The sequence below is a fragment of the Scomber japonicus genome, chromosome 23 (genome assembly GCF_027409825.1).
Source record: "Scomber japonicus isolate fScoJap1 chromosome 23, fScoJap1.pri, whole genome shotgun sequence".
NCBI lineage: Eukaryota > Metazoa > Chordata > Actinopteri > Scombriformes > Scombridae > Scomber > Scomber japonicus.
In genome coordinates this window covers 15,445,231-15,468,049 of record NC_070600.1, presented here as the reverse complement: position 1 = coordinate 15,468,049, position 22,819 = coordinate 15,445,231, and the positions used below count along the sequence as shown (strand labels likewise).

Here is a 22,819-nt window from a genome sequence, read left to right as displayed (position 1 = left end):
CGATGTACGGCATGAATAAATATGTTTAAGGGTTGGTGTTTAAAACATTCAGAAGAACTTGTGGCTACCTCCTAACATCCGTCCCGTTCCGTAGACGGAACAGCGTGCGTTAAGTGGTTAATAAAGGAGACCAGATTCGAAAATATCAAAGTATAAGTTGAATTTATTAAAACTTGTACAAGAGTGGAGCGTTTTACCAATGTAACAGACAGAGTCATAAAAGAAAAAGGCTCCTTGAGGAATGTTGTCACATAGTTCTTATACCATCCTTTACATGGGCTGTCCCAGTCCCCTCCCATAACTGGCAAACATACCCCATAGATAGCATCATGATGTTTTTCTGAGTTCCCTTTATCAGTAGACAAGCAGAAGTTAGGTGCCAACCCCCCTGACCTGTTTCTAACCCCCACACAATGGTTGAACTCTCCTTCAGCCGGATTCAGCCAACCATTGAGTCATGATGAAGTAACAAAGTCATGCAAAAACAGGAACATACATACATTGTCTTATATAAGACATCTGTAATACAGTATTTCTAAATTTTTATGACAGTTACTAATTGCCATGAAAGCAGCAGTTTTTCCTACTGTTTTCATCTGATACCAGCTGGTACATCCACTATTGAGCAGTTTGAGCAGCTCATATTAAGCATCAAGCTACACTGTGTCACTGCAGGGCCATCTGCTGAAGGGTTGGCACTGGGTAAAATTTCACAGATATGTTCAGTGCTTCACGCTGATGCTTGACAGCTATCAAACTGACATGGTTGTCATATATCAGCCAGGGCTTCAGCTGACAAGGAAAATCCCAACCACCAAATCATCAACATCAACAGTAACCATACATTTTGTGGTGAGATGAATTATTGTCATTCATAGCAGACCATAAGTACTGCACAAACCCTGAGTGTTTTGAGGCCTTTACACAGGGAGAAAGATAGGCCATTTAGGAAGATTGAGATGTCATGATAAACCACATCATCCACATACAATAACTCCTCCAATTCCCACATATAGTATATGACTCATTCATGCTTCATGTTCTGCTTATCTCATTGGCTTCTTTTAGGATTTGCTCTAAGTAACAACCTCCCCTGACATCATCGGTAGAGTCATCAGCTCCTCCCCCTGGCACTGCGTACCTGATGATGTAATCCTGGCGTCAAGTGGGTGGACAGACGGGCATTGGTGATGTAACCAAAGTGCACAGGGAGTACAAGATGCTTTTACGGTCATCTGAATGGGAAGGTAATCTACTATGCTACTATGACTGTGCTCATTAAATGTCATATATAACACACACGAGGCACACACACAAACAATGTCACACACATTCCGGTCGTTACTATCTCCAAGAAAGAAAATACAATTTTGCTGCCAGGTTATTAATCCTGGATGTGAAGAGAAAAAGAAAGGAATAGGATGAAGGGATGTGTAACCACATGTGTGAAAAATGAAAATGAACAATCGAGCCAGTGAGTAAATTAGTAGCTGAGGTGATGTATCCCCTGTCCTATTTCTCTCTTGTGTAGTACAATAAATCGTGGTAGAGGCTCGGTTGAGTCTTTGTGTGATATGTTGAAAAGACCGGGAAAGCCAATTGGACATGCCATGCCTGTTCCGATCAGCTCTGTAATGCCTTGCAGCCTTAGGTAGATGGCTATGAACATTACTCTGGGTCGTAAAGTTAACCATACCTGACATTTCCCTAGGCAAGTATGCGCCTGCGCATGGCTCTGTGCGTGTGTCTGGTTGTGAGTAGATGATACCACAATGGACATAGAAATCATGTTGGATCGAGAGCAATGGCCAATAAATATACCTCAGTAATAGTAAATTAAAATGGCAAGTACATACCTTATATTGGTTATGACAAGCAATGTGTAAACTATAAATGATATAGGTTCACATAAAAAATGTAACCCTAACCTAGGGTGATAGAAATGTCGCAGTTGCAACATGAGCTAGGTAGCAGTGATTAATGAAAGTTTAAGCAGGTGACTGTTGATTTACTCAGCTGTATCTAAATAATTCTGAACATTTTCTAAAAATAAAATAATGATTTCATGCTTACTCGTTCTCTATCATTTAGTCAACAATGTTTTTATGGAAGAATTTTCTTGGTATTTGTGAAAATAAGGATTGGGCTACGGAGTGTTTGCTATCCAGAAACAGACCAACAGAGTGGTATACATACAATAAAACTAGCAGGTAGCTCAATTGGGTGTAAATGACAGACACTTAGTGGACAAAGCTTTCTTAATCTCCCAGAAAAACTTCCTATCATATCATATTATAGTTTCAAGCTTTTCACCTTGAAGGCTCTGAATTGTGACCTCGAGGATTTAGAGCTGTAAAGCAAGCTGTCTTTTCAGTCTGTGAAATGAATGTTAAGGTTAACTTAAAGTTAACAGTACAGTCAACCTTAGGTGTTGTCAGTCTGATATCAAAACACTGATGTCAGATTTGCCTAACCAGCTGTTTGTCATTATTACCAGTCTTGATAGAAAAATGTAAAACTACTTTTATAAGTAGGTATTCTAAAACTTACTAGAGTAAAATCACAGTATTATCAGGAAGAAGTTTAAATAGAAGAAATAATATATTAATGTATATCACATAGTATAGGCTGCTATGGCTCAGGAGGTGAAGTGGGTCATCCACTAATCAGGAGATAGGCAGTTCGATCACCGGCTCCTCCAGTCCACATGCCAAAGTGACCTTGGGGAAGATATTGAACCCAAAATGTCTCCCAAAGTGTGTGTGTGTGTGTGTGTGTGTGTGTGTGTGTGTGTGTGTGTGTGTGTGTGTGTGTGTGTGTGTGTGTGTGTGTGTGTGTGTGTGTGTGTGTGTGTGTGTGTGTGTGTGTGTGTGTGTGTGAATGAGCATTAGACCTACTAATGAGCAGGTTGGCACCATGCATAGCAGCCTCTGCCAACAGTGTATGAATGGATTAATGTTGGCCTGTAGTGTACGGTAGTGGTTGGAAAACGGGAAAGGTGCCATATATATTTTATATTAACACAACAATTATTAAGCATCTTATAGTTTACCAATAGTTTGGTTTCACCATATTAATCTGGGATGCCATTACATTATTATAATGGATAAAAATGTATTTCTGCTACACAAATAGTGACTTTATTTTTGACTTTTGTTTTCTAATCTTTGCCTTTTTTGTGAAATATTGGATAATTTTAATTCTGCTGATAACTGCTAACAACACGTAGACATCTGATTCATGGCAAGGTGCCAAATACAGTTTCCATCTGAAGTGTACTTGACAATATGAGGCATAAAATGGATATACTTGAGTGAAGTCCCTCAAAATAATACTTAAATAAAGTACTTGACTAAATGCACTTATTACTCTCCACCACAGCACTTATGTAATATCTTAATATATGTGAACTAAATTGGTCAATTCCTAATAGATTACTTAGAAGTTTACTTTTCTTTGACTGAACTTTGGAAGGTCCTCGGCAACAAGCAGTTACATGATTTAATCTGACATGAAAACAAAATAAGTTCTCTTTCATAATATTTCGTTCGATGTCTCACTATGGGATGCACGCCTCGCTGCAGCCCTCAGAAGCATTTATCTCATTACGCCAATCCTGATTGGCTGGTGAACGTGTCCGTCCGCCACAGGTAGTCCCATCTACCTTAAATAGTTCATGCGGACGGCACCACCCTCATTCAAACACCTCTTCTCACTCGGAGCATATCTCGCGTCCAGGGCTAGCTAGCTTAACTGTCCATAGACGGATCTTATTTAGCTTCTGTCGCTGGGCGCTACTAGCTTAGGACATTTTTCTGCTTCGTCGGTCACACCAGATCGAACTCAGTGCTTTCCTGCCCTCCACGGCTTGGTCAGCACTGCTCTCGACGCCCCACCACGGCTACTCGAGCACCGGGCATTAGCACACCAGCTAATTCTCGGCTTCTTCACGGTTAGCACACCAGCTAACTGCCTCGGTTCCCTGCCTGCACACCAGCTCGCACGGAATGGAGGCTAAAACCCCTCACACCAGAGGGCACGGAGACTCCGGAGCCAGACTCTGTCGCTGCGGGAATAAGATATCGAGCATGGATCCACACCAGGTCTGCTCGTGCTGTCTTGGGCTGGAACACGCCCGGGCGGCTATCGAGGTCCCCGGCTCGTGTCAACACTGTGCGGTGTTCACCATCAAGAGTCTCCGCAGACGACTAGCCCGCCAGGCTAGCCTGTCTGGACATGACCCCCATCTCTCTTCCGACGGCACCGCCGTCGAGGGCGGAGAGGAGGTGGGGGTCGCTGCGGTGGCGACACCGGAGGCTAGCGACAGCTGGGGCTCCCAGCTCGAGCTAGCCGCGGTTCCCCCGCTGGAGGAAGACGTCCTGGATTTGGACTATGGGGAAGATGATGATGGCGCCTTGGATCTCCTCATATCAGAGGATGAGGAAGAGGATGACATCTTCATCACGCCGGCTCGGGCTGCAAAGCCCGCGGCTTCCGTCGACTCTCGGGATGGAGATGAGAGTAGCACACCAGCTTCTCCCTCCCCCAGCTCGGACATGCTCGACGTGTGCAAACGCGCTGCTGCCCGGCTGGGCATCCCCTGGCCCGCTGTCGTAGCTGAGACCACCAGATCTCGCTACGAGGGGAAGAAATTGCCCTTGGCCAAGAGCGCGACGAAGCAACTTCTCCCCGTCTTCCCGGAGCTGCTGGAGGAGGTGGCGCGCTCATGGAGAGACCGCCCCTACAGCAGCCGGAGCCCGGTTCCCGGGGCCTCGTCCCTCGACTGTGAGGCGATGGAGAGCCTGGGTCTGCTCCGCATGCCTCCGATGGAGCCACTTGTTGCAGCTCACCTTCACCCCCAGCTGTCAGCGGTGTCCTCCCGGAGCCCCAGCCTGCCGTCCAAGTCCGACCGTTTTCAGTCAGCCCTGACTGAGAATGCGTACAAGGCGGCGGCGCTCTCGGCCAGAGCGCTCAATGTCCTCTCGCTGCTCACGGCCTACCAGGCTGAGTTGTGCGAGGATGTTGCGCAAACTCAGGACCCAGCTGCGTGGGAGGAGATACCGGTCATCACCGACCTGTGTCTCCGTGTCCAACGCTGCGCGGTCCAGGCCACGGGAAGAGCGATGGGGACCATGGTTCTGCAGGAGCGAGCGCGGTGGCTCAACCTCGCCAGCCTGTCAGACAGAGAGAAGGACGACGTCCTGGACATGCCCATTGTCCCGGAGGGTATTTTTGGTTCCGCCCTAGCATCGATGCAACAACGGTGTGAAGCCAAAAAGAAGGAAGACGAAGCTCTCAAGCTCTGCCTCCCTCGCAAGCCCTCAGCTCCCTCTCCACCTGCGCAGCGTAAATCCTTCGCCCAGGTTTCGCAGTTCAAAATACCGAAACATCCGAAGCCTCAGCCCGCCCTGCCGCCCGTGCCCGGGCGGCCCGGCTGGTTCAAAAAGCCCTCGGCCCCAGCTACAGCTCCGCCGGCACAGCCCGCGCAAGCTACTAGCCACCAGGCCAGGAAGAGGAAGAGAGCGGCCTGACCGCCCCTCTCGTCACCGGTGATGCAGCTGGAAGTTCCCCGTTCTCCAGCTCCACCTGTTTGGCTTCCGAGCGTGCACTCCGGGGCCCCCCACGCCCCCATCTCCCAGCTGCCACGGACCGTGCCAGAGCAGACCGGGAGAGACGGACATCTGACGGCAGAGGGTTCAGCGGTTGCCCCTCTCCCATGTCCACAAGCACGCACACACACACAAGTTTTCATATAGAAAATAGAATGTGTCCCGCTGTCGCATCCAGGCCGAGTGCCGAGGGCGCAGCGAATAAAAGCCAAAACTATAAAAATAAACAGCGCGGTGGCGGCACCTGCTGTCCCACCCCCGGGAAAAGCCGCGGCTTTTCCCGGGGCAGTGAGGGCAGTGAGGTCCCCGTCACTGCGTTGTCCTCCCGGGCCAAAGTGCACAGCACCGCCCAGAGGCCATGTCAGTTTTCCACCACGAGAGGGCGCCACCGCACCGCGGTTGGGACCTCTCATGGTGGAGGAGCTGCAGCGCGTCTCACCTCTCTGCCGCAGGTGGGAGAAGTGGGCTGCGCTCGCAGCTTCACCCTGGGTGTTGAAGACGATTTCGAGGGGTTACAGGCTGCAGTTTGCCGCTGTTCCCCCTCGATTCGCCGGCATAATACACTCCCAGGCTCAGGGAGAGTCAGCTCGTGTTTTACAAGAGGAAATCCTCTCACTGTTAAACAAAGGAGCAATCTGTGTCGTTCCTCCCGCACAGTGTCAGAGCGGTTTTTACTCCAGGTACTTTCTGGTCCCAAAACGGGGGGGGAGTGGTATTCGCCCTATCCTGGATCTACGTGCTCTGAACAAATTTCTCAGGAAATACAAGTTCAGGATGCTCACACACGCATCCCTGCTGCGCCTGGTGCGACAGAACGATTTCCATCCAGGCAAATCTGTTCAATTCAGATTGTGTCTTCGATTACTCGGACTGATGGCGTCAGCCATTCTCGTGGTCCGTCTCGGTCGCCTCCACATGAGGGAATTCCAGCTCTGGGTGGCCTCATGCGGGCGGGATCCCGTGCGTCATGGCGCACGGAGAGTGTTGGTTACGCCGGGGTGCGTCAGGGCACTGCGCCACTGGCGAGCCCCGTATTTTCTGACCCGCGGGGTGCCCATGGGCTCTGTCCTGTCCAGGACGGTGGTCACTACAGACGCCAGCCTGACAGGGTGGGGCGGAATTCACGAGGGCCGGTCGATGAGGGGCCGCTGGAGTGTGGACCTCCAGCGGTCTCACATAAATTTTCTGGAACTTTCAGCGGTGTTCCTCTCCCTGAAACACTTCCTTCCGTCTCTCATGGGCCATCATGTCCTGGTGAGGACGGACAATACGACGACGGTAACGTACATCAACCGCCAAGGGGGGTTGCGCTCTCGTCAGTTGCACATGCTGGCTCGCAGACTGATCCTGTGGAGCTGCGGTCGTCTCCTCTCCCTGAGGGCGACGCACGTCCCGGGAGCTCTGAACACGGGCGCGGACCTGTTGTCCAGGGGCGCGCCGGTATACGGGGAGTGGACTCTGCACCCGGTGATTGTGGAACAGATATGGGCCCGTTATGGTCGGGCCGCGGTGGATCTGTTCGCGTCAAGAGGAAACGCGCAGTGCGCGCTGTTTTACTCTCTGCGCAGCCTGGATGCTCCCCTCGGCATAGACGCACTAGCGCACTAGCGCACGAGCTTCTTTACGCGTTCCCTCCCCTGGCCCTGTTACCCCCCACTCTATCCGGAGTGAGGGACCACGGCCACGCGCTGATTCTGATAGCTCCGCATTGGCCTGCGATGCATTGGCTGGCGGAGATATATCGGTTGCTGTGCGCGCAACCTTGGCAGCTCCCGCTGCGCAGGGACCTGTTATCGCAGGGGGGGGGGGGGGCGGTTTTCCACCCGCACCCAGAACGCCTGGCGCTGTGGGTTTGGCCCCTGAGTGGTTCAATTTGTCAGCGGTGGGACTCCCACAGCGTGTGATTTCCACTATACAAAGTGCTCGAGCCTCTTCCACTAGGTCTCTGTATGACTGTAAGTGGAGAGTGTTTGAGGACTGGTGTCACAGAAATGGCCATGTTCCTTTTCAGTGTCCAGTGGGTGTGATATTGTCATTCTTACAGGACCTGATTGACAAACGAAAAGCCTTCTCCACAGTTAAAGTGTACTTGGCAGCTATAGCCGCCTGTCACGTGGGGTTTGGGGAACAAACAGCGAGCCAGCACCCGCTGGTTTGCCGTTTTATGAAGGGAGCGCGCAGGCTTCTCCCCGTGTCCAGACCGCTGGTGCCACCATGGGATCTGGCGGTGGTTCTGGAGGGGCTCAAGGGTCCTCCTTTTGAGCCGCTGGGGGGAGCAGGCTTGAAACACCTGTCTCTCAAGACAGTGTTGTTACTGGCTCTGGCTTCGGCTAAACGGGTTAGTGACATCCATGCGCTTTCGGTGCATCCATCATGCACTCAGCTTTTCCCGGGGGATGTGAGGATGATTTTGAAGCCCAACCCGGCCTTTGTGCCTAAGGTAGTGGGCTCATGTTCTCCTATTGACCTTGTGGCCTTTGCTGCCTCACCTGGAGAGCAGCGGTCACATGCGTTATGTCCAGTCCGTGCGGTGCGCACTTACATGGACAGGACTAAGGGTTTCAGGAGGAGCGATCAGCTGTTTGTCTCCTGGGCTAATCCTCATAAGGGGAAACCTGTCACAAAGCAGCGCCTGTCCCACTGGGTCGTGGAGGCGATTGCTTTGGCTTATACGAGTCAGGGTTTGCAGACACCTGCGGGTCTGCGGGCGCACTCGACTCGGGGCTTGGCCGCATCCTGGGCCTTATTCAGGGGAGTTTCTGTTCAGGACATCTGTGCTGCAGCGAGTTGGTCCTCGCCTCTCACTTTTGTCCGTTTTTATATGCTGGACGTCTCCGCTCCGTGCGTGGCACGCGCGGTTTTGCTGTCCTGATTGGAACAGAGTACATTTTTCCCTGTGGGTTGGTGGACGCTCGATAAGCTTGTCTGGCAATACGGGAGCAACCATATCCCATAGTGAGACATCGAACGAAATATTATGAAAGAGAACTTTAGGTTATTTACATAACCCCGGTTCTCTGAGTAATATGAGTGAGATGTCTCACCAGACTACCCTTCTTGCTTGGGCGAGTGAGAAGAGGTGCTTATCTTGAATGAGGGTGGTGCCGTCCGCATGAACTATTTAAGGTAGATGGGACTACCTGTGGCGGACGGACACGTTCACCAGCCAATCAGGATTGGCGTAATGAGATAAATGCTTCTGAGGGCTGCAGCGAGGCGTGCATCCCATAGTGAGACATCTCACTCATATTACTCAGAGAACCGGGGTTATGTAAATAACCTAAAGTTTTGTGTTAATGTTTAGTGCAAGCATCTTAGTAACTTATTTGCTTCTGTGTATAGAACCAATGAATGCAGGTCTGTCTAGAAGTTTAATTTATAGAAAATAATAGAAAAATAACAATTAGATATTTTCCTTAAATCACTCAGCTGTAGCATGAGCCCATCATTTAACTGCGTGCTTAACCTCCCTTGGACACACACACATGCACACACACACAGATGCGCTCTGGTACACATGGTGCAAAACAATTAGAATTGTCTGCTGAGGGATTTTCAGCACTAAGCTTTCAGGAGGTGAAATCTCTGCGACAGATGGGTGGACATTTTTCCATAACCGCACACTGTTGCTTCTTTCAAAGAACCCTTTTCCTGAGCTGCAGGGGTCATCAACCCATTGACCAATCAGAGTCATGCCATAGCTTTCTATCTGACCCTTGAGGCATTTAATCATCTTATCACTGTTAAATTATGCATCATTTTCATGGCGTGTTTGTGTATGGTCAACACATCTGTTTCATTACAACACTGCAAACATTAGCAGCTGCTAATTGCCAGCTAATACTACATTCTGTATTGAGTTGTAAAACAGGCTGTAATACATGGCAGGACTATTACAAGAGTGTAATGTGAAGGGTGTATTATCAAGTGCTACACTTATCACATGTTCACATAGTATTACTTTTTTTATTACTACAATTATGAAGAGCTGTGCAATCAATATATCATCTGATTTAGCTTGTAAGTAGCTGATAAAGTCGCCAATTCCTTAAAATACGCAGTTACTAACACTAATAATATAAAGTTTTTAGTTTTTAGTTTTTAATGCCCCAGACCCTCATAGGAGGAGGCTGACCCATTGTTGTCTTGATCCCTTGTAAGGGATTAACAGACACATTTAGCTGTGCTATTGGTTGAGAACAGGAATAAGGTGACCTAACCTCCCTTCCTCACAGTGCCCTGGATGAAACTCCAGCTGCCAGGGACAAGCCGGGGCACTGCCTTGACAGGTCCCATGTAGTTTAATAATGTTATGGTGGTGGGGAAGTTTAGAGAGTGCGAGAGAGAGGGAAAGAGAAATGATGAGTATGTGAAAGGGTGACTACATAAAAAAGAATACAAAAATATATATAATATTAGTTTTTCCAGCATGCAATATGTGTGGTCTTCCTTGATTTCCAGTTCATGAGGAGTTTTCTCGGCAATACTTAGAGCAGCAAGGAGTAATCTTCTGTTTGTTTTGTTCACATTGATTGTTGGTATGTCTCCTCGTAAGCAGAGTGAGGGGGATAATGGGATGTGGCAGCCCATGAAGAGGGAAAGTGACTATTGGATGTGCGGTGCCAGGTGGCATCAACATAGCTATTTGGACTGTTTTGTGTGCAATGCAAACCGATTTCTAATGAGAATCCCATTTTGAGCTTTTTTATTTATTTTTTTGCCCAGTGAATTATGTGGAGTATGAGTTATAGGTTGGCATTTAAGACATTAAGTAGAAGTTTTTTGAAATGTTGGCCTCAAGAGTGTGGGATGGGTCTACTTGTCATTTTATTGATGGTATAGATAGCATTTTGTCAGACTGTGATATTATTCTATACATTATGGAAAGGAATTAGTTTTTTTCAGGGAAGGGATGTTAATGAAAAATGAAGTTGAGGGAGGAAGATTTAGGTTGGTGGTCATAATGTTGAATTTTGATTGACATTCCAAAAAATATGTATTCCCAATGCCATACTTCTGGGCCAAGTATGAGAATGAAACCATGATATTATTATGGAAGATAAGTAAACATGTGTGATGTCTGTTTTGGTCCATGTGTGGAAATTGTGTGGTTTCCTGTTACTTAGAAAGTCAGGATTGTTCCAGATGGTAGTGAAATTAGATGGTGCAAAGGTGGTATTTGTGATTTTGTGGAATGTCCACCAGGTTGTTAGACCTGCAGCTATTGCTACTGTTCTGAAAAATATGGTGTTTGATAGACTGGTAGAGAAATTATATATCTATAATTTATAATAATTATTATATAATTGAAAATAGATCATTTATTTAAGTATTGTTATTTTAACAGTTGGTATTCTGCCCAAAAGGGAGATGGGTTCATCATCAGTAGTGGAGGTCATCATTTAGTGTTTTTAGTAGTACCGTAATGGAGTGAAGCTCTGACAGCCTGGGGGAAACATTAAATATGTGATGTGACCTGTATGGGCTGCCACTTTCCAGCTGTTACTATGTAATGAAAAAATGGAAGATTTGTAGTCAGAGATATAGGAGTAGGATTCAATAAGCTTAAATGTTTCTTGTAATGATAAGTGAGGGTTTTGTGAGAACAGCAATATATCATCTGCATAGAGACCGATCTTACGACTCACCAGCAACTAAAATATCATTATTAGTAACCATGCCCCCAAAACAATTTCATGGGACAGAACCAATCTATATGAACCCATCATGAGATGTTACTCACACATCTCTTCTCAAAGTTTGACAGGACATTCAAAGAGAATAGGCTTTCATAAAAATAAATGATTCCCCAAAGTCATCACAACCTCTCATGTGCAGTACTGAGAGGTAAAATAATTCCATTCTCCTTTTATAAAAAATAAAGGAAGGACAAAAAAAAAAACTGGACTGGAACAAAAAATCAAATACTTGGCAGATCAAATGAAATCCCACAGATTCACCCTAAGAAAGACATAAAAAATCTTCACGTTTTTACGCCAGCCTCATCTCATCTGGAAAAGACCAGAGTCAAAAGGACATCAAAGAACAAACCAACATACTTGATTCACCAATAACACAGGATGAACTTTCCACTGCCTACAATATTATGCCCAGTAACAAAGCACCAGGACCCAATGGCTTCCCTGCTGAGTTCTACAAACACTTCTAGGCCATTCTAGCTCCACTATTCAACAAATTAATGACTGAAATATAACAAAGTTCACGATTTCCAGCAAACACGAACACACTCGCAATTACCTTCCTCCAAAAGCCTAACAAAGACCCATGGATAAAAAAACCATCAGATCAAACCACCTTTATAAATGGTACACACACATCTGTTAACACAAATAGATTGTTAAATTTAATGCACTATTCATCATTACAAGGGGCCTGTACTATCATAGCCACCTTAGATGCAGAAAAAGTTTTTGATAGAGTAAACTGGAAATTTCTCATTACCACACTAGAAAGATTTGGCTTTGGGCAATCATTTATTAACTGGGTCAAGATTCTGTACACTGCTTCTTCAGCCACTGTCATCACCAAAAGGGACAAACCTCACAAAGCCTCACACTGCACAGGAGGACCATTCAACGATGCCGACTCTCTCTCCCGCTCTATTCACCATTTTCATCTAACCTTTCACAGCAGCCACTCATCAGAACATCTACATAAAAGGAATCCAAATACTGTTGTCATTTCCATTTGCAACCACAACTCTGAAAAATGTAGATTGCATACTAATGGCATACACTATCTGCTGATTGCTCATTAGACCCACTGTTAATTTGCATGAGGACGAAATGAAATGCATCAATCAAAAGTGTGAATAATTTATCTCCAACTAAAACAGAGGTGTCCCACTTTACAGCAAGTGTAAGAGGACAAACAACAAAAACACATTCAAATTCACACAGACCTGCAACTTGAATATGCAATATTTACATACAAAGGATGATGTCATCTGAAGCATCTGGAAGCGTCAAGGACAAGTCTTTCAGGGCTGCCAGTTGGGAGCCATGATATTTTAAAAAAACAGGGTTGAGCCAAACTTTGTCATTGTGATTGATTGGGGATCATAGGGGACACTGAGAAGAAAATGTTCAAAGTTGTGAGGAAAGTGGGACAACATTTGGACTCCTCAGCTCAGCGGGGCTTCTCACATGTTTTATGCAAGTATTCTGTTCCTGTCCTGCTTTTTAATATGTCTAATTATTTAGCCTGTCTGTCATTCTGTTTTTGTATGTATACAACTCTGTTACATTCTCTGTAATCATCTTTCCCTGCAGTTTTGAACAAAACATGGCAACACAATGGCCATCTATCAAAAGCTCCTGGTTAGAACTGACACACATAATTACTAAATCAATCAATACAAATCCATGTTGTTTATATCAGTATTTGTATGAAGCTGGTGGTGTGACAATAATGATGGCTGTGTCGATCTGTCAACACTCAAAAATCTTCACAAATATTTGATGTGTTGCGATGAAATTTGCTACAGATATATTTGGTGCCCAGATTATGTGAATCTTATGGAGTTTGGTGATTCCCTGATTTTTCCTCTAACACTTTTTGATTGAAATGTCTCAACTATTTCATGGGTTACCATGAAATTTGGTACAGACATTGATTTACCCATTGAGATGAATTGTAATCGCCAGTGATTCCCTGACTAATAACTATTCCATAAGTATAGTTATGAGGTGTGACATGGATAAGAATTTCTGCTTGATTTTGCATTTTGGTCAGGTACTTGATCCTTATACAGTGCTTCCACATAGTAATAATAAATAATACATTTAATCTGTACTGCACTTTTCATTCACAATGAAACTCAAAGTGCTACAAAAGTAATAACATAGAACACAGAACATAAAGAAAATAGTAATAAGAGTTCAGATGAAAGAGCCTTCCTATATAAATTCCAGCCTTTTTTAAAAGAGTCCGTGCACTGCCAGCATGGTGCAATACAGCATTAGGCTCAATCCCCTGTGGTGCAAAGCTTAGTACTGGAGGCCCAGAGGAGCAAGCTGTTGATAGGGAGATGTATGTCCATAGATGGATTTGTATGTGAGTAGCATGTAATTGAGGACTTTGTAGTCCTCCTGGTGGAGACAGGGAGTCAGTTCAATGAAAACAGAATTGGTGTTATATGTCTGTGATTTTGCACTTTCATCAGGATCCCAGCAACGTTGTCCTGGAGTTTCTGGATGCTTCAGCCTGGGATCCCTGTGAAGAGCGCACTGCAGTAGTCCAGCCTTGAGGAGATCAAGGCATGGATAACTTTCTCTGCATCTGACAAGGTTACAGAGAGGTAGAGTTTGGAGATGTTTTTGAGATGGTAAAAAGAGGTTGTGCATAGATGGGTTGTGCATAGATGGCTTATGCATAGATGGTCATTAAATGTCAGCTGAGGGTCAAACCTAACACCCAGATTAGTGTATGAGGAGGACACGTTTGATATACTTTTACAACATTTGCAAAGATACTACAGCAGCCATATCTATGACTGCTTTGTACAGCATTATTCAATTTAATAATGCTTTATTCCAATTTAGTGAACATGTCACCAACAAAAGAAGTGTCCAGTGATCCCAACTCTAATCAAGTTACAACCTTGATTCCCGCATACACACACACATATGAATGAAAAAAGAAATTAAATATCCCACATATCCCCTTACATCAGCAGTTCTCATGTCCCTTTAACACCCCAACACAAAAACAAATCTAGTGCTTAACACATACACTTAAATGCACACAAGGCTGGATTACCGTCAACTGGGGCTGTCTTTTGCCTTGCTCAACTTGTGCATGAAAACAGCTAATATTCTACCAAGGAGTAAGGAATCACCCGGCAGCTACATCCTCTGAGAAATGAAGCAATTTAAAAGCACTACGCACCAAATGTGATATTCATGATTTGGATTCCAGCAGCAGCAGAGCCAAGTCACCCTGTCATAACTGAGCAAACGTGATTCCCATTCAAAGGGAGGCAAGAGGAAGCAGAGGTTTGCAGGAGAAACGACTCCACCTCTCTCGAGGTAATGCTGCCGAGAAGGCGAACAGAGAGATAGGGGAACAGAGAAAGAGAGAGAAAGAGAGAGCAAGTATAGAATAGCCCACTGTGTCCATTTTGACCCCACATATCCATCATACACTCATATGTCTCTCTCAATCTCTCCCAATTGTGTTTTTAGAGACAAACATGCAGAAAGGAAGAGAAAACGTTCTCTCCAGAAAAAATAATTTGTCCTTAAATATTCAGTTTTTCAATACCCTGGTAGTATAGAGCTACACAGATACAGGTTTTTGTTTGCTGAGGTTTTAAAATATCTGCCTCTAAAACAAACAAAAGCAAAGGTGAACAGAATTTCATTTGTGCAGGTCAAAGTACTGAAAAAACAATGTCTTGTACAGTGTCTAGTCTGCAGATCTCCCTGTCAGCATTTTTTATTAGGACCATTTGTACAGTACAAAGTAGTCCAAATAAAACCTCATCATAGAATTTTATGTGCTTTGGTTGAACCAACTCTTTTAGTTCCAAGGGAGAAATGAACTTGATCCATACACATGTTCAGAAACAACATCATATTGTCCAGCATAAATCCAAATGACAGAATATGCCGTTTTATACTGCTTTTTCTGGTCTTCCACATACGTTAAAGATTTGGTTAAGCTTGGCAAATCAAAAATACTTACAATAAATCAATTGGGGTCATGTGAAAAAGTTAAGGTTAGTGAGAGATTGGGGTCATACAGCAGTTAACTATCTGATCCAATCTACTGGATCAGTGTCCAATGATGACCTGATTAAGCAAACTGGGTACCAGCCATGATGAGACCGAGCCATAGTTTCTTTATGAATGTCATTATAGTTTCATTAACGCTGCCACTTGGGTCGCCAACTCAGGTTTCAGGGCCACAGCGATCCCTGGCATCATTTTACCTTACATAAAATTATGCCAATGGCTTCCACAGAGAAAGGTATAAAGATTTCAAAGCACTGTAAAGCATCTGCCCTCAGTAAAACGTTGTATTGGTGCATCCCTACCAAGGTTGGCAGGGGATGAGATGGAATCCACTGACTTTAGTATCAAAGTTACAATTTCTAGATCCATCCATTCATTTTGATTTCCTGCCTTTTAATTTCTGGCACTACAACAGCATCATGTTATTTTCTTAGTCTCTAAGAAAAGAAGTCAGTATTCATAGGGCAAGGTCTTTTTAGCCACTTTAACACACAACCTAGAGGACCTATTCTGCTTTTCCTTATTTTCAGTCATATATAATGTTACAGTGATGGATGTTCATATTAAACATGGCCAAATAATGCATGAATGTCAAATAATGAAGTAAACATAAGAAGAAATCACTGGGAACAAAAAGCACTGGCTTCAGACTGCTTTGAACACTCGGTTTCCAACTTTTTTTTTTCAGCCTGAGCTGATGTCAGCTGTTGAGGGATTTCTTTATATTATCATCTGCTCCACACAGCACAAGTTCATTGCTCTGTTCACTCTGCTAACATTATGGCTTCTTTTTTTTGCCATAGTTTTGGGAGTAGTCATGCTGAGCCATGACTCCATTACACAGCACAACGAACAAAGTAAAATGAGTAGTTTACCTGTTTGAGGTGTGCTGGTTGCCTGCAACTCTTCATCAAACATCATCATCACTGTAGCTGTTTAGGTGTGTACTATTGCTCACTGCATTATTTCTAATTAATCTGCTGAACAAAGAGCTCCAAAGCCCCTTGGCAGGCTTTTAGAAAGCTGGCCAATCAGAGTGGGCTCATTGTGAGGGGGACCTTAAAGAGAAGGTAGCTAAGACTGTTTGTTAAGAGACAGAGGCTGAACTGAGGGGCTGCATAAAGGGCCTTTATAAGATGAATAAGATGTTTTTTAACTGTGAATCATGCAAAGCTACTCTAGTGGAGTCCCAAAATAAAACTATAGAGCTGGAAATGAAAATAACACATCCTTTAACTTATCTTACACACACTTCATGGTTAACAGAGGTTAGTGTGGCTCTGAACTTTACCCTTGTGTAGGTTGCACATTGCTTCTACAAAATTAAAACCTCAGTATATTATCCAGAGAAAAGTCCCCTGACAGATTTAGATGATAGATTGTGTAGATATAGAATAAGGATGAAGTACCTGGAGATCAAGGCCAGCATGGGTCTTAAGTGTTAGCATAACTAGTGGAGCCTGTGCTAGCAAAGCTCCAGGCTCATTGATCTGAGAGTTTTAAAACAAGAAGAGGCTGCAGCATCCAGCAGGTATTCAGCGGGGCTCCTCTGTAATTTATGCAACATTGTATGTGTGTGTATGAATGTGTGTGCGTGTCTAAATGCTTTGCGTGCATCCCACATTATTCCTTAAGGAGAAGGGGGCAGGCAGGAGGTGGCATATATTCTGCGCTCTGGTTGGTATGAGGCCAGTAGGTGGAAAACGAGGGCATGGTGGGCGCAGAGGGAGACGTGGCTACTGTGAGAAAACACGCTGGGTGCCAGGTGGCATGTGGCATGTTAGGGTTTGAGTGTAGAGGTTTAATATATCTGTGAGCGTGTGTGGGAGGCAGGGAAGCAGCAGAGAAGCACCTGGAGCTATATGAAAACCCTGGGATTTCCACCTCAGGCAACAGGATTGCTGCCTATCAAACACACATGTACCTCTATACACTCTATATACTCTCCTATGACACTCTTCTTGACTCCCACCTGAACACATGGTCCAGCTCTTACACCGTCATTTTAACACACACTCACTTGGCAGACCCAAATGACAGGGTGGATATGGAGGCTTCTGTCCAGCCAAAGGATGGGTTAAGTGGTAGAGAGCTTTGAGGAGCTGAATACAGATCCTGACTGAAGAGAAGGCCAAAATAATACAAGCTGCTGGTAACAGGAAAAGCGAACAGGGAGGTAGTGAAGGGAATGGAGAAATTTAAAACACACAGCAAGTTTAGATGAAGGGATGTGGAGAAGGACAGTCTAGGAGGGAGAAGGAGTAATGAGGTAGGAGGTGGACAAAGGTATCATTTGTAGGCTGGGAAAAAGGAGTCAACGTTTGGGAGAAAATGAGAATCGGAACAATGGAAGGGGAAAGAGTGGGAGGCACAGTTGACAGAGAGAGGAGGAAGAATGAAGAGTAGACAGGATTGCTGAAGGCTTCCCTCAGATCACACAGCCCCCTTAACAATCTTTCTCAGACTGAGTAACACAATTGCAACACTTCAGACTTCTCAATCTGAGAAGTTTGAGCTTATACCAGAGCAGGAGTCTGTAAGTAAGGGAAACAACTTTTCCCTGATTTGCATTCTTCAAATTATGCCACAGGAGGAGATGAGGAATGATGATGTGAGTGAGTGAGCATATATTTTTTTCATTTAAAGCTTTGAAAATTCATTTTCTTTTCCCTTTGAAATCAAGTAAAAACACATAGTGAATTGATGGACATGGCGGTTTAGTTAGTAATCCATATGTTTATTAATTTCTTCCTCGCTTGCTCACTTATTCACAAATGAACACACACAAGGTACAGACACTTACAGCATACACACCCCTTATTAGTATATTTGTGACATGCCCCTGCCATCCTCTCGTTAACAGAAATGTATCACTTCTCTGGAGGCACTGACAGCTCAGCAATACACCATCTTGTCTAGCCAGGATCAATTCTCTGAGTGGAAATTACAATGCTGCCTGACGTTGCCTGCCTTTCATGTATCACTGCTTTCTACATTAGGGATAAGAGTGTACAGTACGCTCTCTCTCTCTCTCGTGTTCTTTTGCTCTCTTCCCCCTCACTCTCATTGTTCATCATTCTGCAGAACTGTCAGGGGGCATGGTTGGTAAATCACGAATGAACCCACTTATTGAATCCCCCTTGACATTTATTTTGTACGCAATTCATATCTTGTGAGTGTGCGCTTGTGTGAGTCCATGTGAAAGCATTTTTTTTTACCTCAGTATTCATGATAATGTATACTATTCCTGACCCTCACTCTTTAGGAATTATGTTTTAATGGCACGATAAATCAATCTGGATTAAAAGAAACAATGCAAAATGCAGCCATGTGGAACAGATGGGGCTCAGCTCGTTGCGTTGTGTGTGTAACTGTGTGTGTGTGTAACTGTGTGTGTGCGTGTGTGTGTAACTGTGTGTGTGTGTGTGTGTGTGTGTGTGTGTGTGTGTGTGTGTGTGTGTGTGTATGTGAGGCAATTCATGTGACCTTGATAGTGGCAAGCAAAGAACATTCAGCACCACGGACAGCTCTGAAGCACATACAGTGCCTATAAAAAAACATTCATCTCTCATTAGAAGTTTTCATGTTTCATTGTCTCACAACATTGAGTCAAAGAGGATTAAATGTGTTTTTTGGTGTTTTTTGACAATGATCAAATAAGCTATCCAGATGCAGCAGGCCCTGGAAGGTTTGAGGGTAAAATGAATGTAGCAAAATGTATGGAAATCCTGGATGAAAACCTAAGGATTTAGGAGAAGATTTGCTTTACGGCAAGACAATGAGCTTTAAGCCAAACCTCCACAGGAAACAACAATGTTAATGTCTCAGAGTGGCAGAGTCAGGGTGCTGATCTCAGTCCAATGGAGGGTGGATATGATCCCCTTACAATCTGACAGAGCTTGAGTAGTTTTACAAAGAAAAATAAGCAAAAAACTGCAGTGTCAAGATGTGACAGAGACCTATCCATGCAGGCTCAAGACTGTAACTGCTGCCAAAGCTGCACCTTAAACATAGTATGTAGTCAACTTTAATTCAATTTGGTGAGACCCTAAAACTAGAAAACTTCAAAGGGAGGTGAATATTTTTATACACACACACGAACATTGCAGGCATACAAACACCTGTCATCACCTATCCAACAGATGCCACCACTGTAGAACTTCCACTTTTAACTTATACTCATTAAATTCCACACTGAGGCATTCAAGAAGATTTTTTTTGGCAACTCGTGTGTTATCTTCACTTGAAAGGAATGTGTGTTTTGTGATATGTTATACTGCTTCAGCTCTCCATTAGAGGCTTAGATCTGAAAAATACGAAGTGACAGTTGCTGCTGAATTTCTAATTTTGGAGACGTGAGGGTAAGTAGATGATTATTTTATCAGGACTACCTTTATATACCTTTTACCACTGTCCAAAACTAACCATTATTCTGAAAGATGTATTAATCTGCTTTTAATTTCTCAGTCAATTAATCACCTGTTATAATTATCTATCCTCCAAGCTCATATTTTCAAATAGCTTGTTATGTACAACCAAACTAAAATATTATCAGTTTACTATCACAGAAAACCAATAAATCTGCATAACTGAAATGCTGGAACTGGAGAATATCTGGCATTTCTGCTTGAAAAATGGCTCGAAAGATTAATCGATTATTGTTGCTAGGTTAGAGAATAAGGAATAAGAAAAATGAATCAAACAAATGTGATCAGACAGATGACTCACGACATACACCGAAAAGTAGATTCAAGGCTTACTTGTACCTCTGGGCTGGCTGTAGTGTGATTTATGAGCAGCTACTAATGTCTTTCTGTCTTTGTCCTCCTTGTACTAGTGTCTGTTATAATCTTCTACCTGTGGCCTGTCCAAGAAAAAATTCCATCAAAGGTGTTTTGAAATGAGATGTGAATTTAAAAGTCAGTGATATGTCATTAGGAGATGATAGTTCGCTTGTTTTTAAAATGTGTTTTCACAATGTCGCCACGCTCTCCGCACGCACCTGTGAAACTGCTACCCCAGCCGAGCCTTAAAAAACAGCTGCATTTTTTAAAATCCGCCGTTCATTCCACATTCAAAGTGTGGATGCGTGGGAACACATGGGGGTAAAAGAAAACACTGCACTGTGCTGCAACTGCAACTGCAACTGCAAGTCGACCCAAATGTTGCAGTGCAGCATTTAACAAAACTTCTGCTTCTATTACCAGTCACCCAAAAAAAAAACAGTTTATCTTCAATGTAAAGTTCTACAGACAGTATAGTGACAGTCAACCTTGGTGCAGAATTAACAAAACCACCACTGTCGAAATGCCAGCTTCGGCCTTCTCAATCAATATCCATTAAGCATTCAATTGATTTAACAGGGGAGCAACCCAGTGAATAATGTGAAAATACAGGAGGGGCCTGAATTACCTGTCAGAAAATTAAGCCTCAGCTTGTCAGGGGATGTGAAGTTAATCATGTGCATTGCAGTACAGAGCACATATCGTACCAGACAGTTTACAGTGTCTTAATCTAGGCTACTTCAGTAAATGTCCACCCAGAATAATTAATGTGTGTATTTTTATCGATGTGTATGTTTTTCCTCGGTTTCTTCGATAACTTCCTTCTAAAAATGTTTATGAAATGTCACTTGACATCCTGTTAACAGGCTTTGACATTATATCTCAAGGCCTTTCAGGATATCACATTGTTTTCCGGCCAATTACATTCTCTATATTTAGACTAACATTTGCCAGACAAGGGTACACTGCAAAAATATCCATCTCATTAGGTCACTGACTAACCCTAACCCTATAACCTCTAATATTGTGTCTTAAATGTGTGTTTTATGAGACAGGATATAACACAATGCATTTTTTTTTACACTTTAATAAACAGGTCATGTGAAATAAGGCAAATGACCACACTCAGATTCCATATTTTGGCGCCTATCACTCCCCTGAATGATATTTTTGGTTTGTTTTATAGGTGAAACTAGATTTCAACAGCCTTGGTAATTTACTGTAGACCTTACCGCTGAGGTGGGGATTGTTTTTTTTTGCAGCATTCACAGCATGAAAGCTACTTACTCCGCTTTCCTGGCCAGTCCAACTGATCGGCAGAGCGTAGTGGGAGTCTGCGGAACAAGGGACTTGCAGCAGGGGCTCCTCTTGTCCTCCTCGACGGAGTCCGGGCTGGTTTGGCTCGCTTTGGGAGACTGCGGCGAGGTGGGGACGAGCTGCAGCTGCTGCGGGTGGTGGGAGGATGGAGCAGGAGGGGTCGGGTGCTGCTGAGGCTGGGCCGATAGCCCAGGAATCTGCTGCTGCTGTTCCTGCTGGCCGAGGTGAGCAGCAGCTTTGTTGCTCCCCGGGTGCTGATGGAGGTGGGCGGGCGCCTGGGGGCTGGTGCTACGGTGAGTCGGGTGGTGGTGGTGGTGATGATGATGATGTGGAGCTGTGGGTTGCTGGACGTAGTGATGAGGGTCCCGCAACTGTCGATTCTCTCCTATCAGGTCCTCCACCTTTCGTTCGAGTTCGTCGATGCGTTGGCGCTGCGTCTGGATCAGGCTTTGCTGGTTCTGCACGATAGTAGTGAGCTCCTTCAAGTATAGAACGGCTTTCATTGGATTATCCAGCAGGCTCTCCATTACTGACTGTATCTGTGGCCGTGTTCCCGGCTATGTTGACTTCTTCTGTAGCTGCGATCCGTCGATGGGGCCTCTAAACAGTGCGTAACCGGGATGCTCTGGCGGCCGTCTGACGCTTCGGTGGGGCTAGATAGTCTCTCTCTCTCTCTCTCTCTCTCTCTCTCTCTCTCTCTCTCTCTCTCTCTCTCTCTCCCTCTGTCGATGCTCCGTGAGGATGCCAGAAATGGTGCTGATGCAAGGGAGGTGGAGGTGGGGGGGGGGGATCAGCATCAGCATCAGCGGAGTGAAGAGGCGGGGCCGTAGTGGACTGTGATGTCAACACGCAGGGGAAACGGTGAGGCAGTTTTCCACATGTAAATTGCATTATGGATTTGGCCAGTCCCTTCACCTGCAAGCTGAGTTCTACTTCACTGAATAATCCTTAGTCAAATGAATCCATCAATACTTTAATTTGCTCTAAAAACTTTACAGAGCTGGTCTAAATGGCATGCCATGGTCACTTTATAGTCTGCAGAGTAAAACAGCTGTCATGTAGGACCATAACTTAATCCTACAGAGCTAAATCAATCCAGGGATTTGTTTTCACTGGCCAGATATGTCCACAACATCACCTGATTTAACGGTTTCATTCAATCTCCAACTATTTCTCACGCAATTTAGGAACTCAAGCACGATTATATCAGAGTAATAGCATCTGACGACATGGCCTTTTACAAAATTCAAGTGGAATTTGCTTCTGGTCTTCCAGATGTGGCTTCAGTGTGTGTGTGTGTGTGTGTGTGTGTATTTGAATTGGATGAGGAAAAGCTGAGGAAGTCCCTGTT

General features: G+C 44.6%; 1 protein-coding gene across 3 annotated transcripts in view; it reads right to left on the bottom strand.

Moving 5' to 3' along the window:
• Positions 1 to 21,995, bottom strand: part of iqsec3a (IQ motif and Sec7 domain ArfGEF 3a) — a 108,356-nt gene extending 86,361 nt beyond the window's left edge. For all 3 annotated transcript variants that reach the window (XM_053314064.1, XM_053314065.1, XM_053314066.1), the window contains exon 1: positions 21,439 to 21,995. In XM_053314064.1, the coding sequence (XP_053170039.1) occupies positions 21,439 to 21,995 (557 nt within the window). The remainder of the gene's footprint in view (positions 1 to 21,438) is intronic.
• Positions 21,996 to 22,819: the final 824 nt, after the last annotated feature.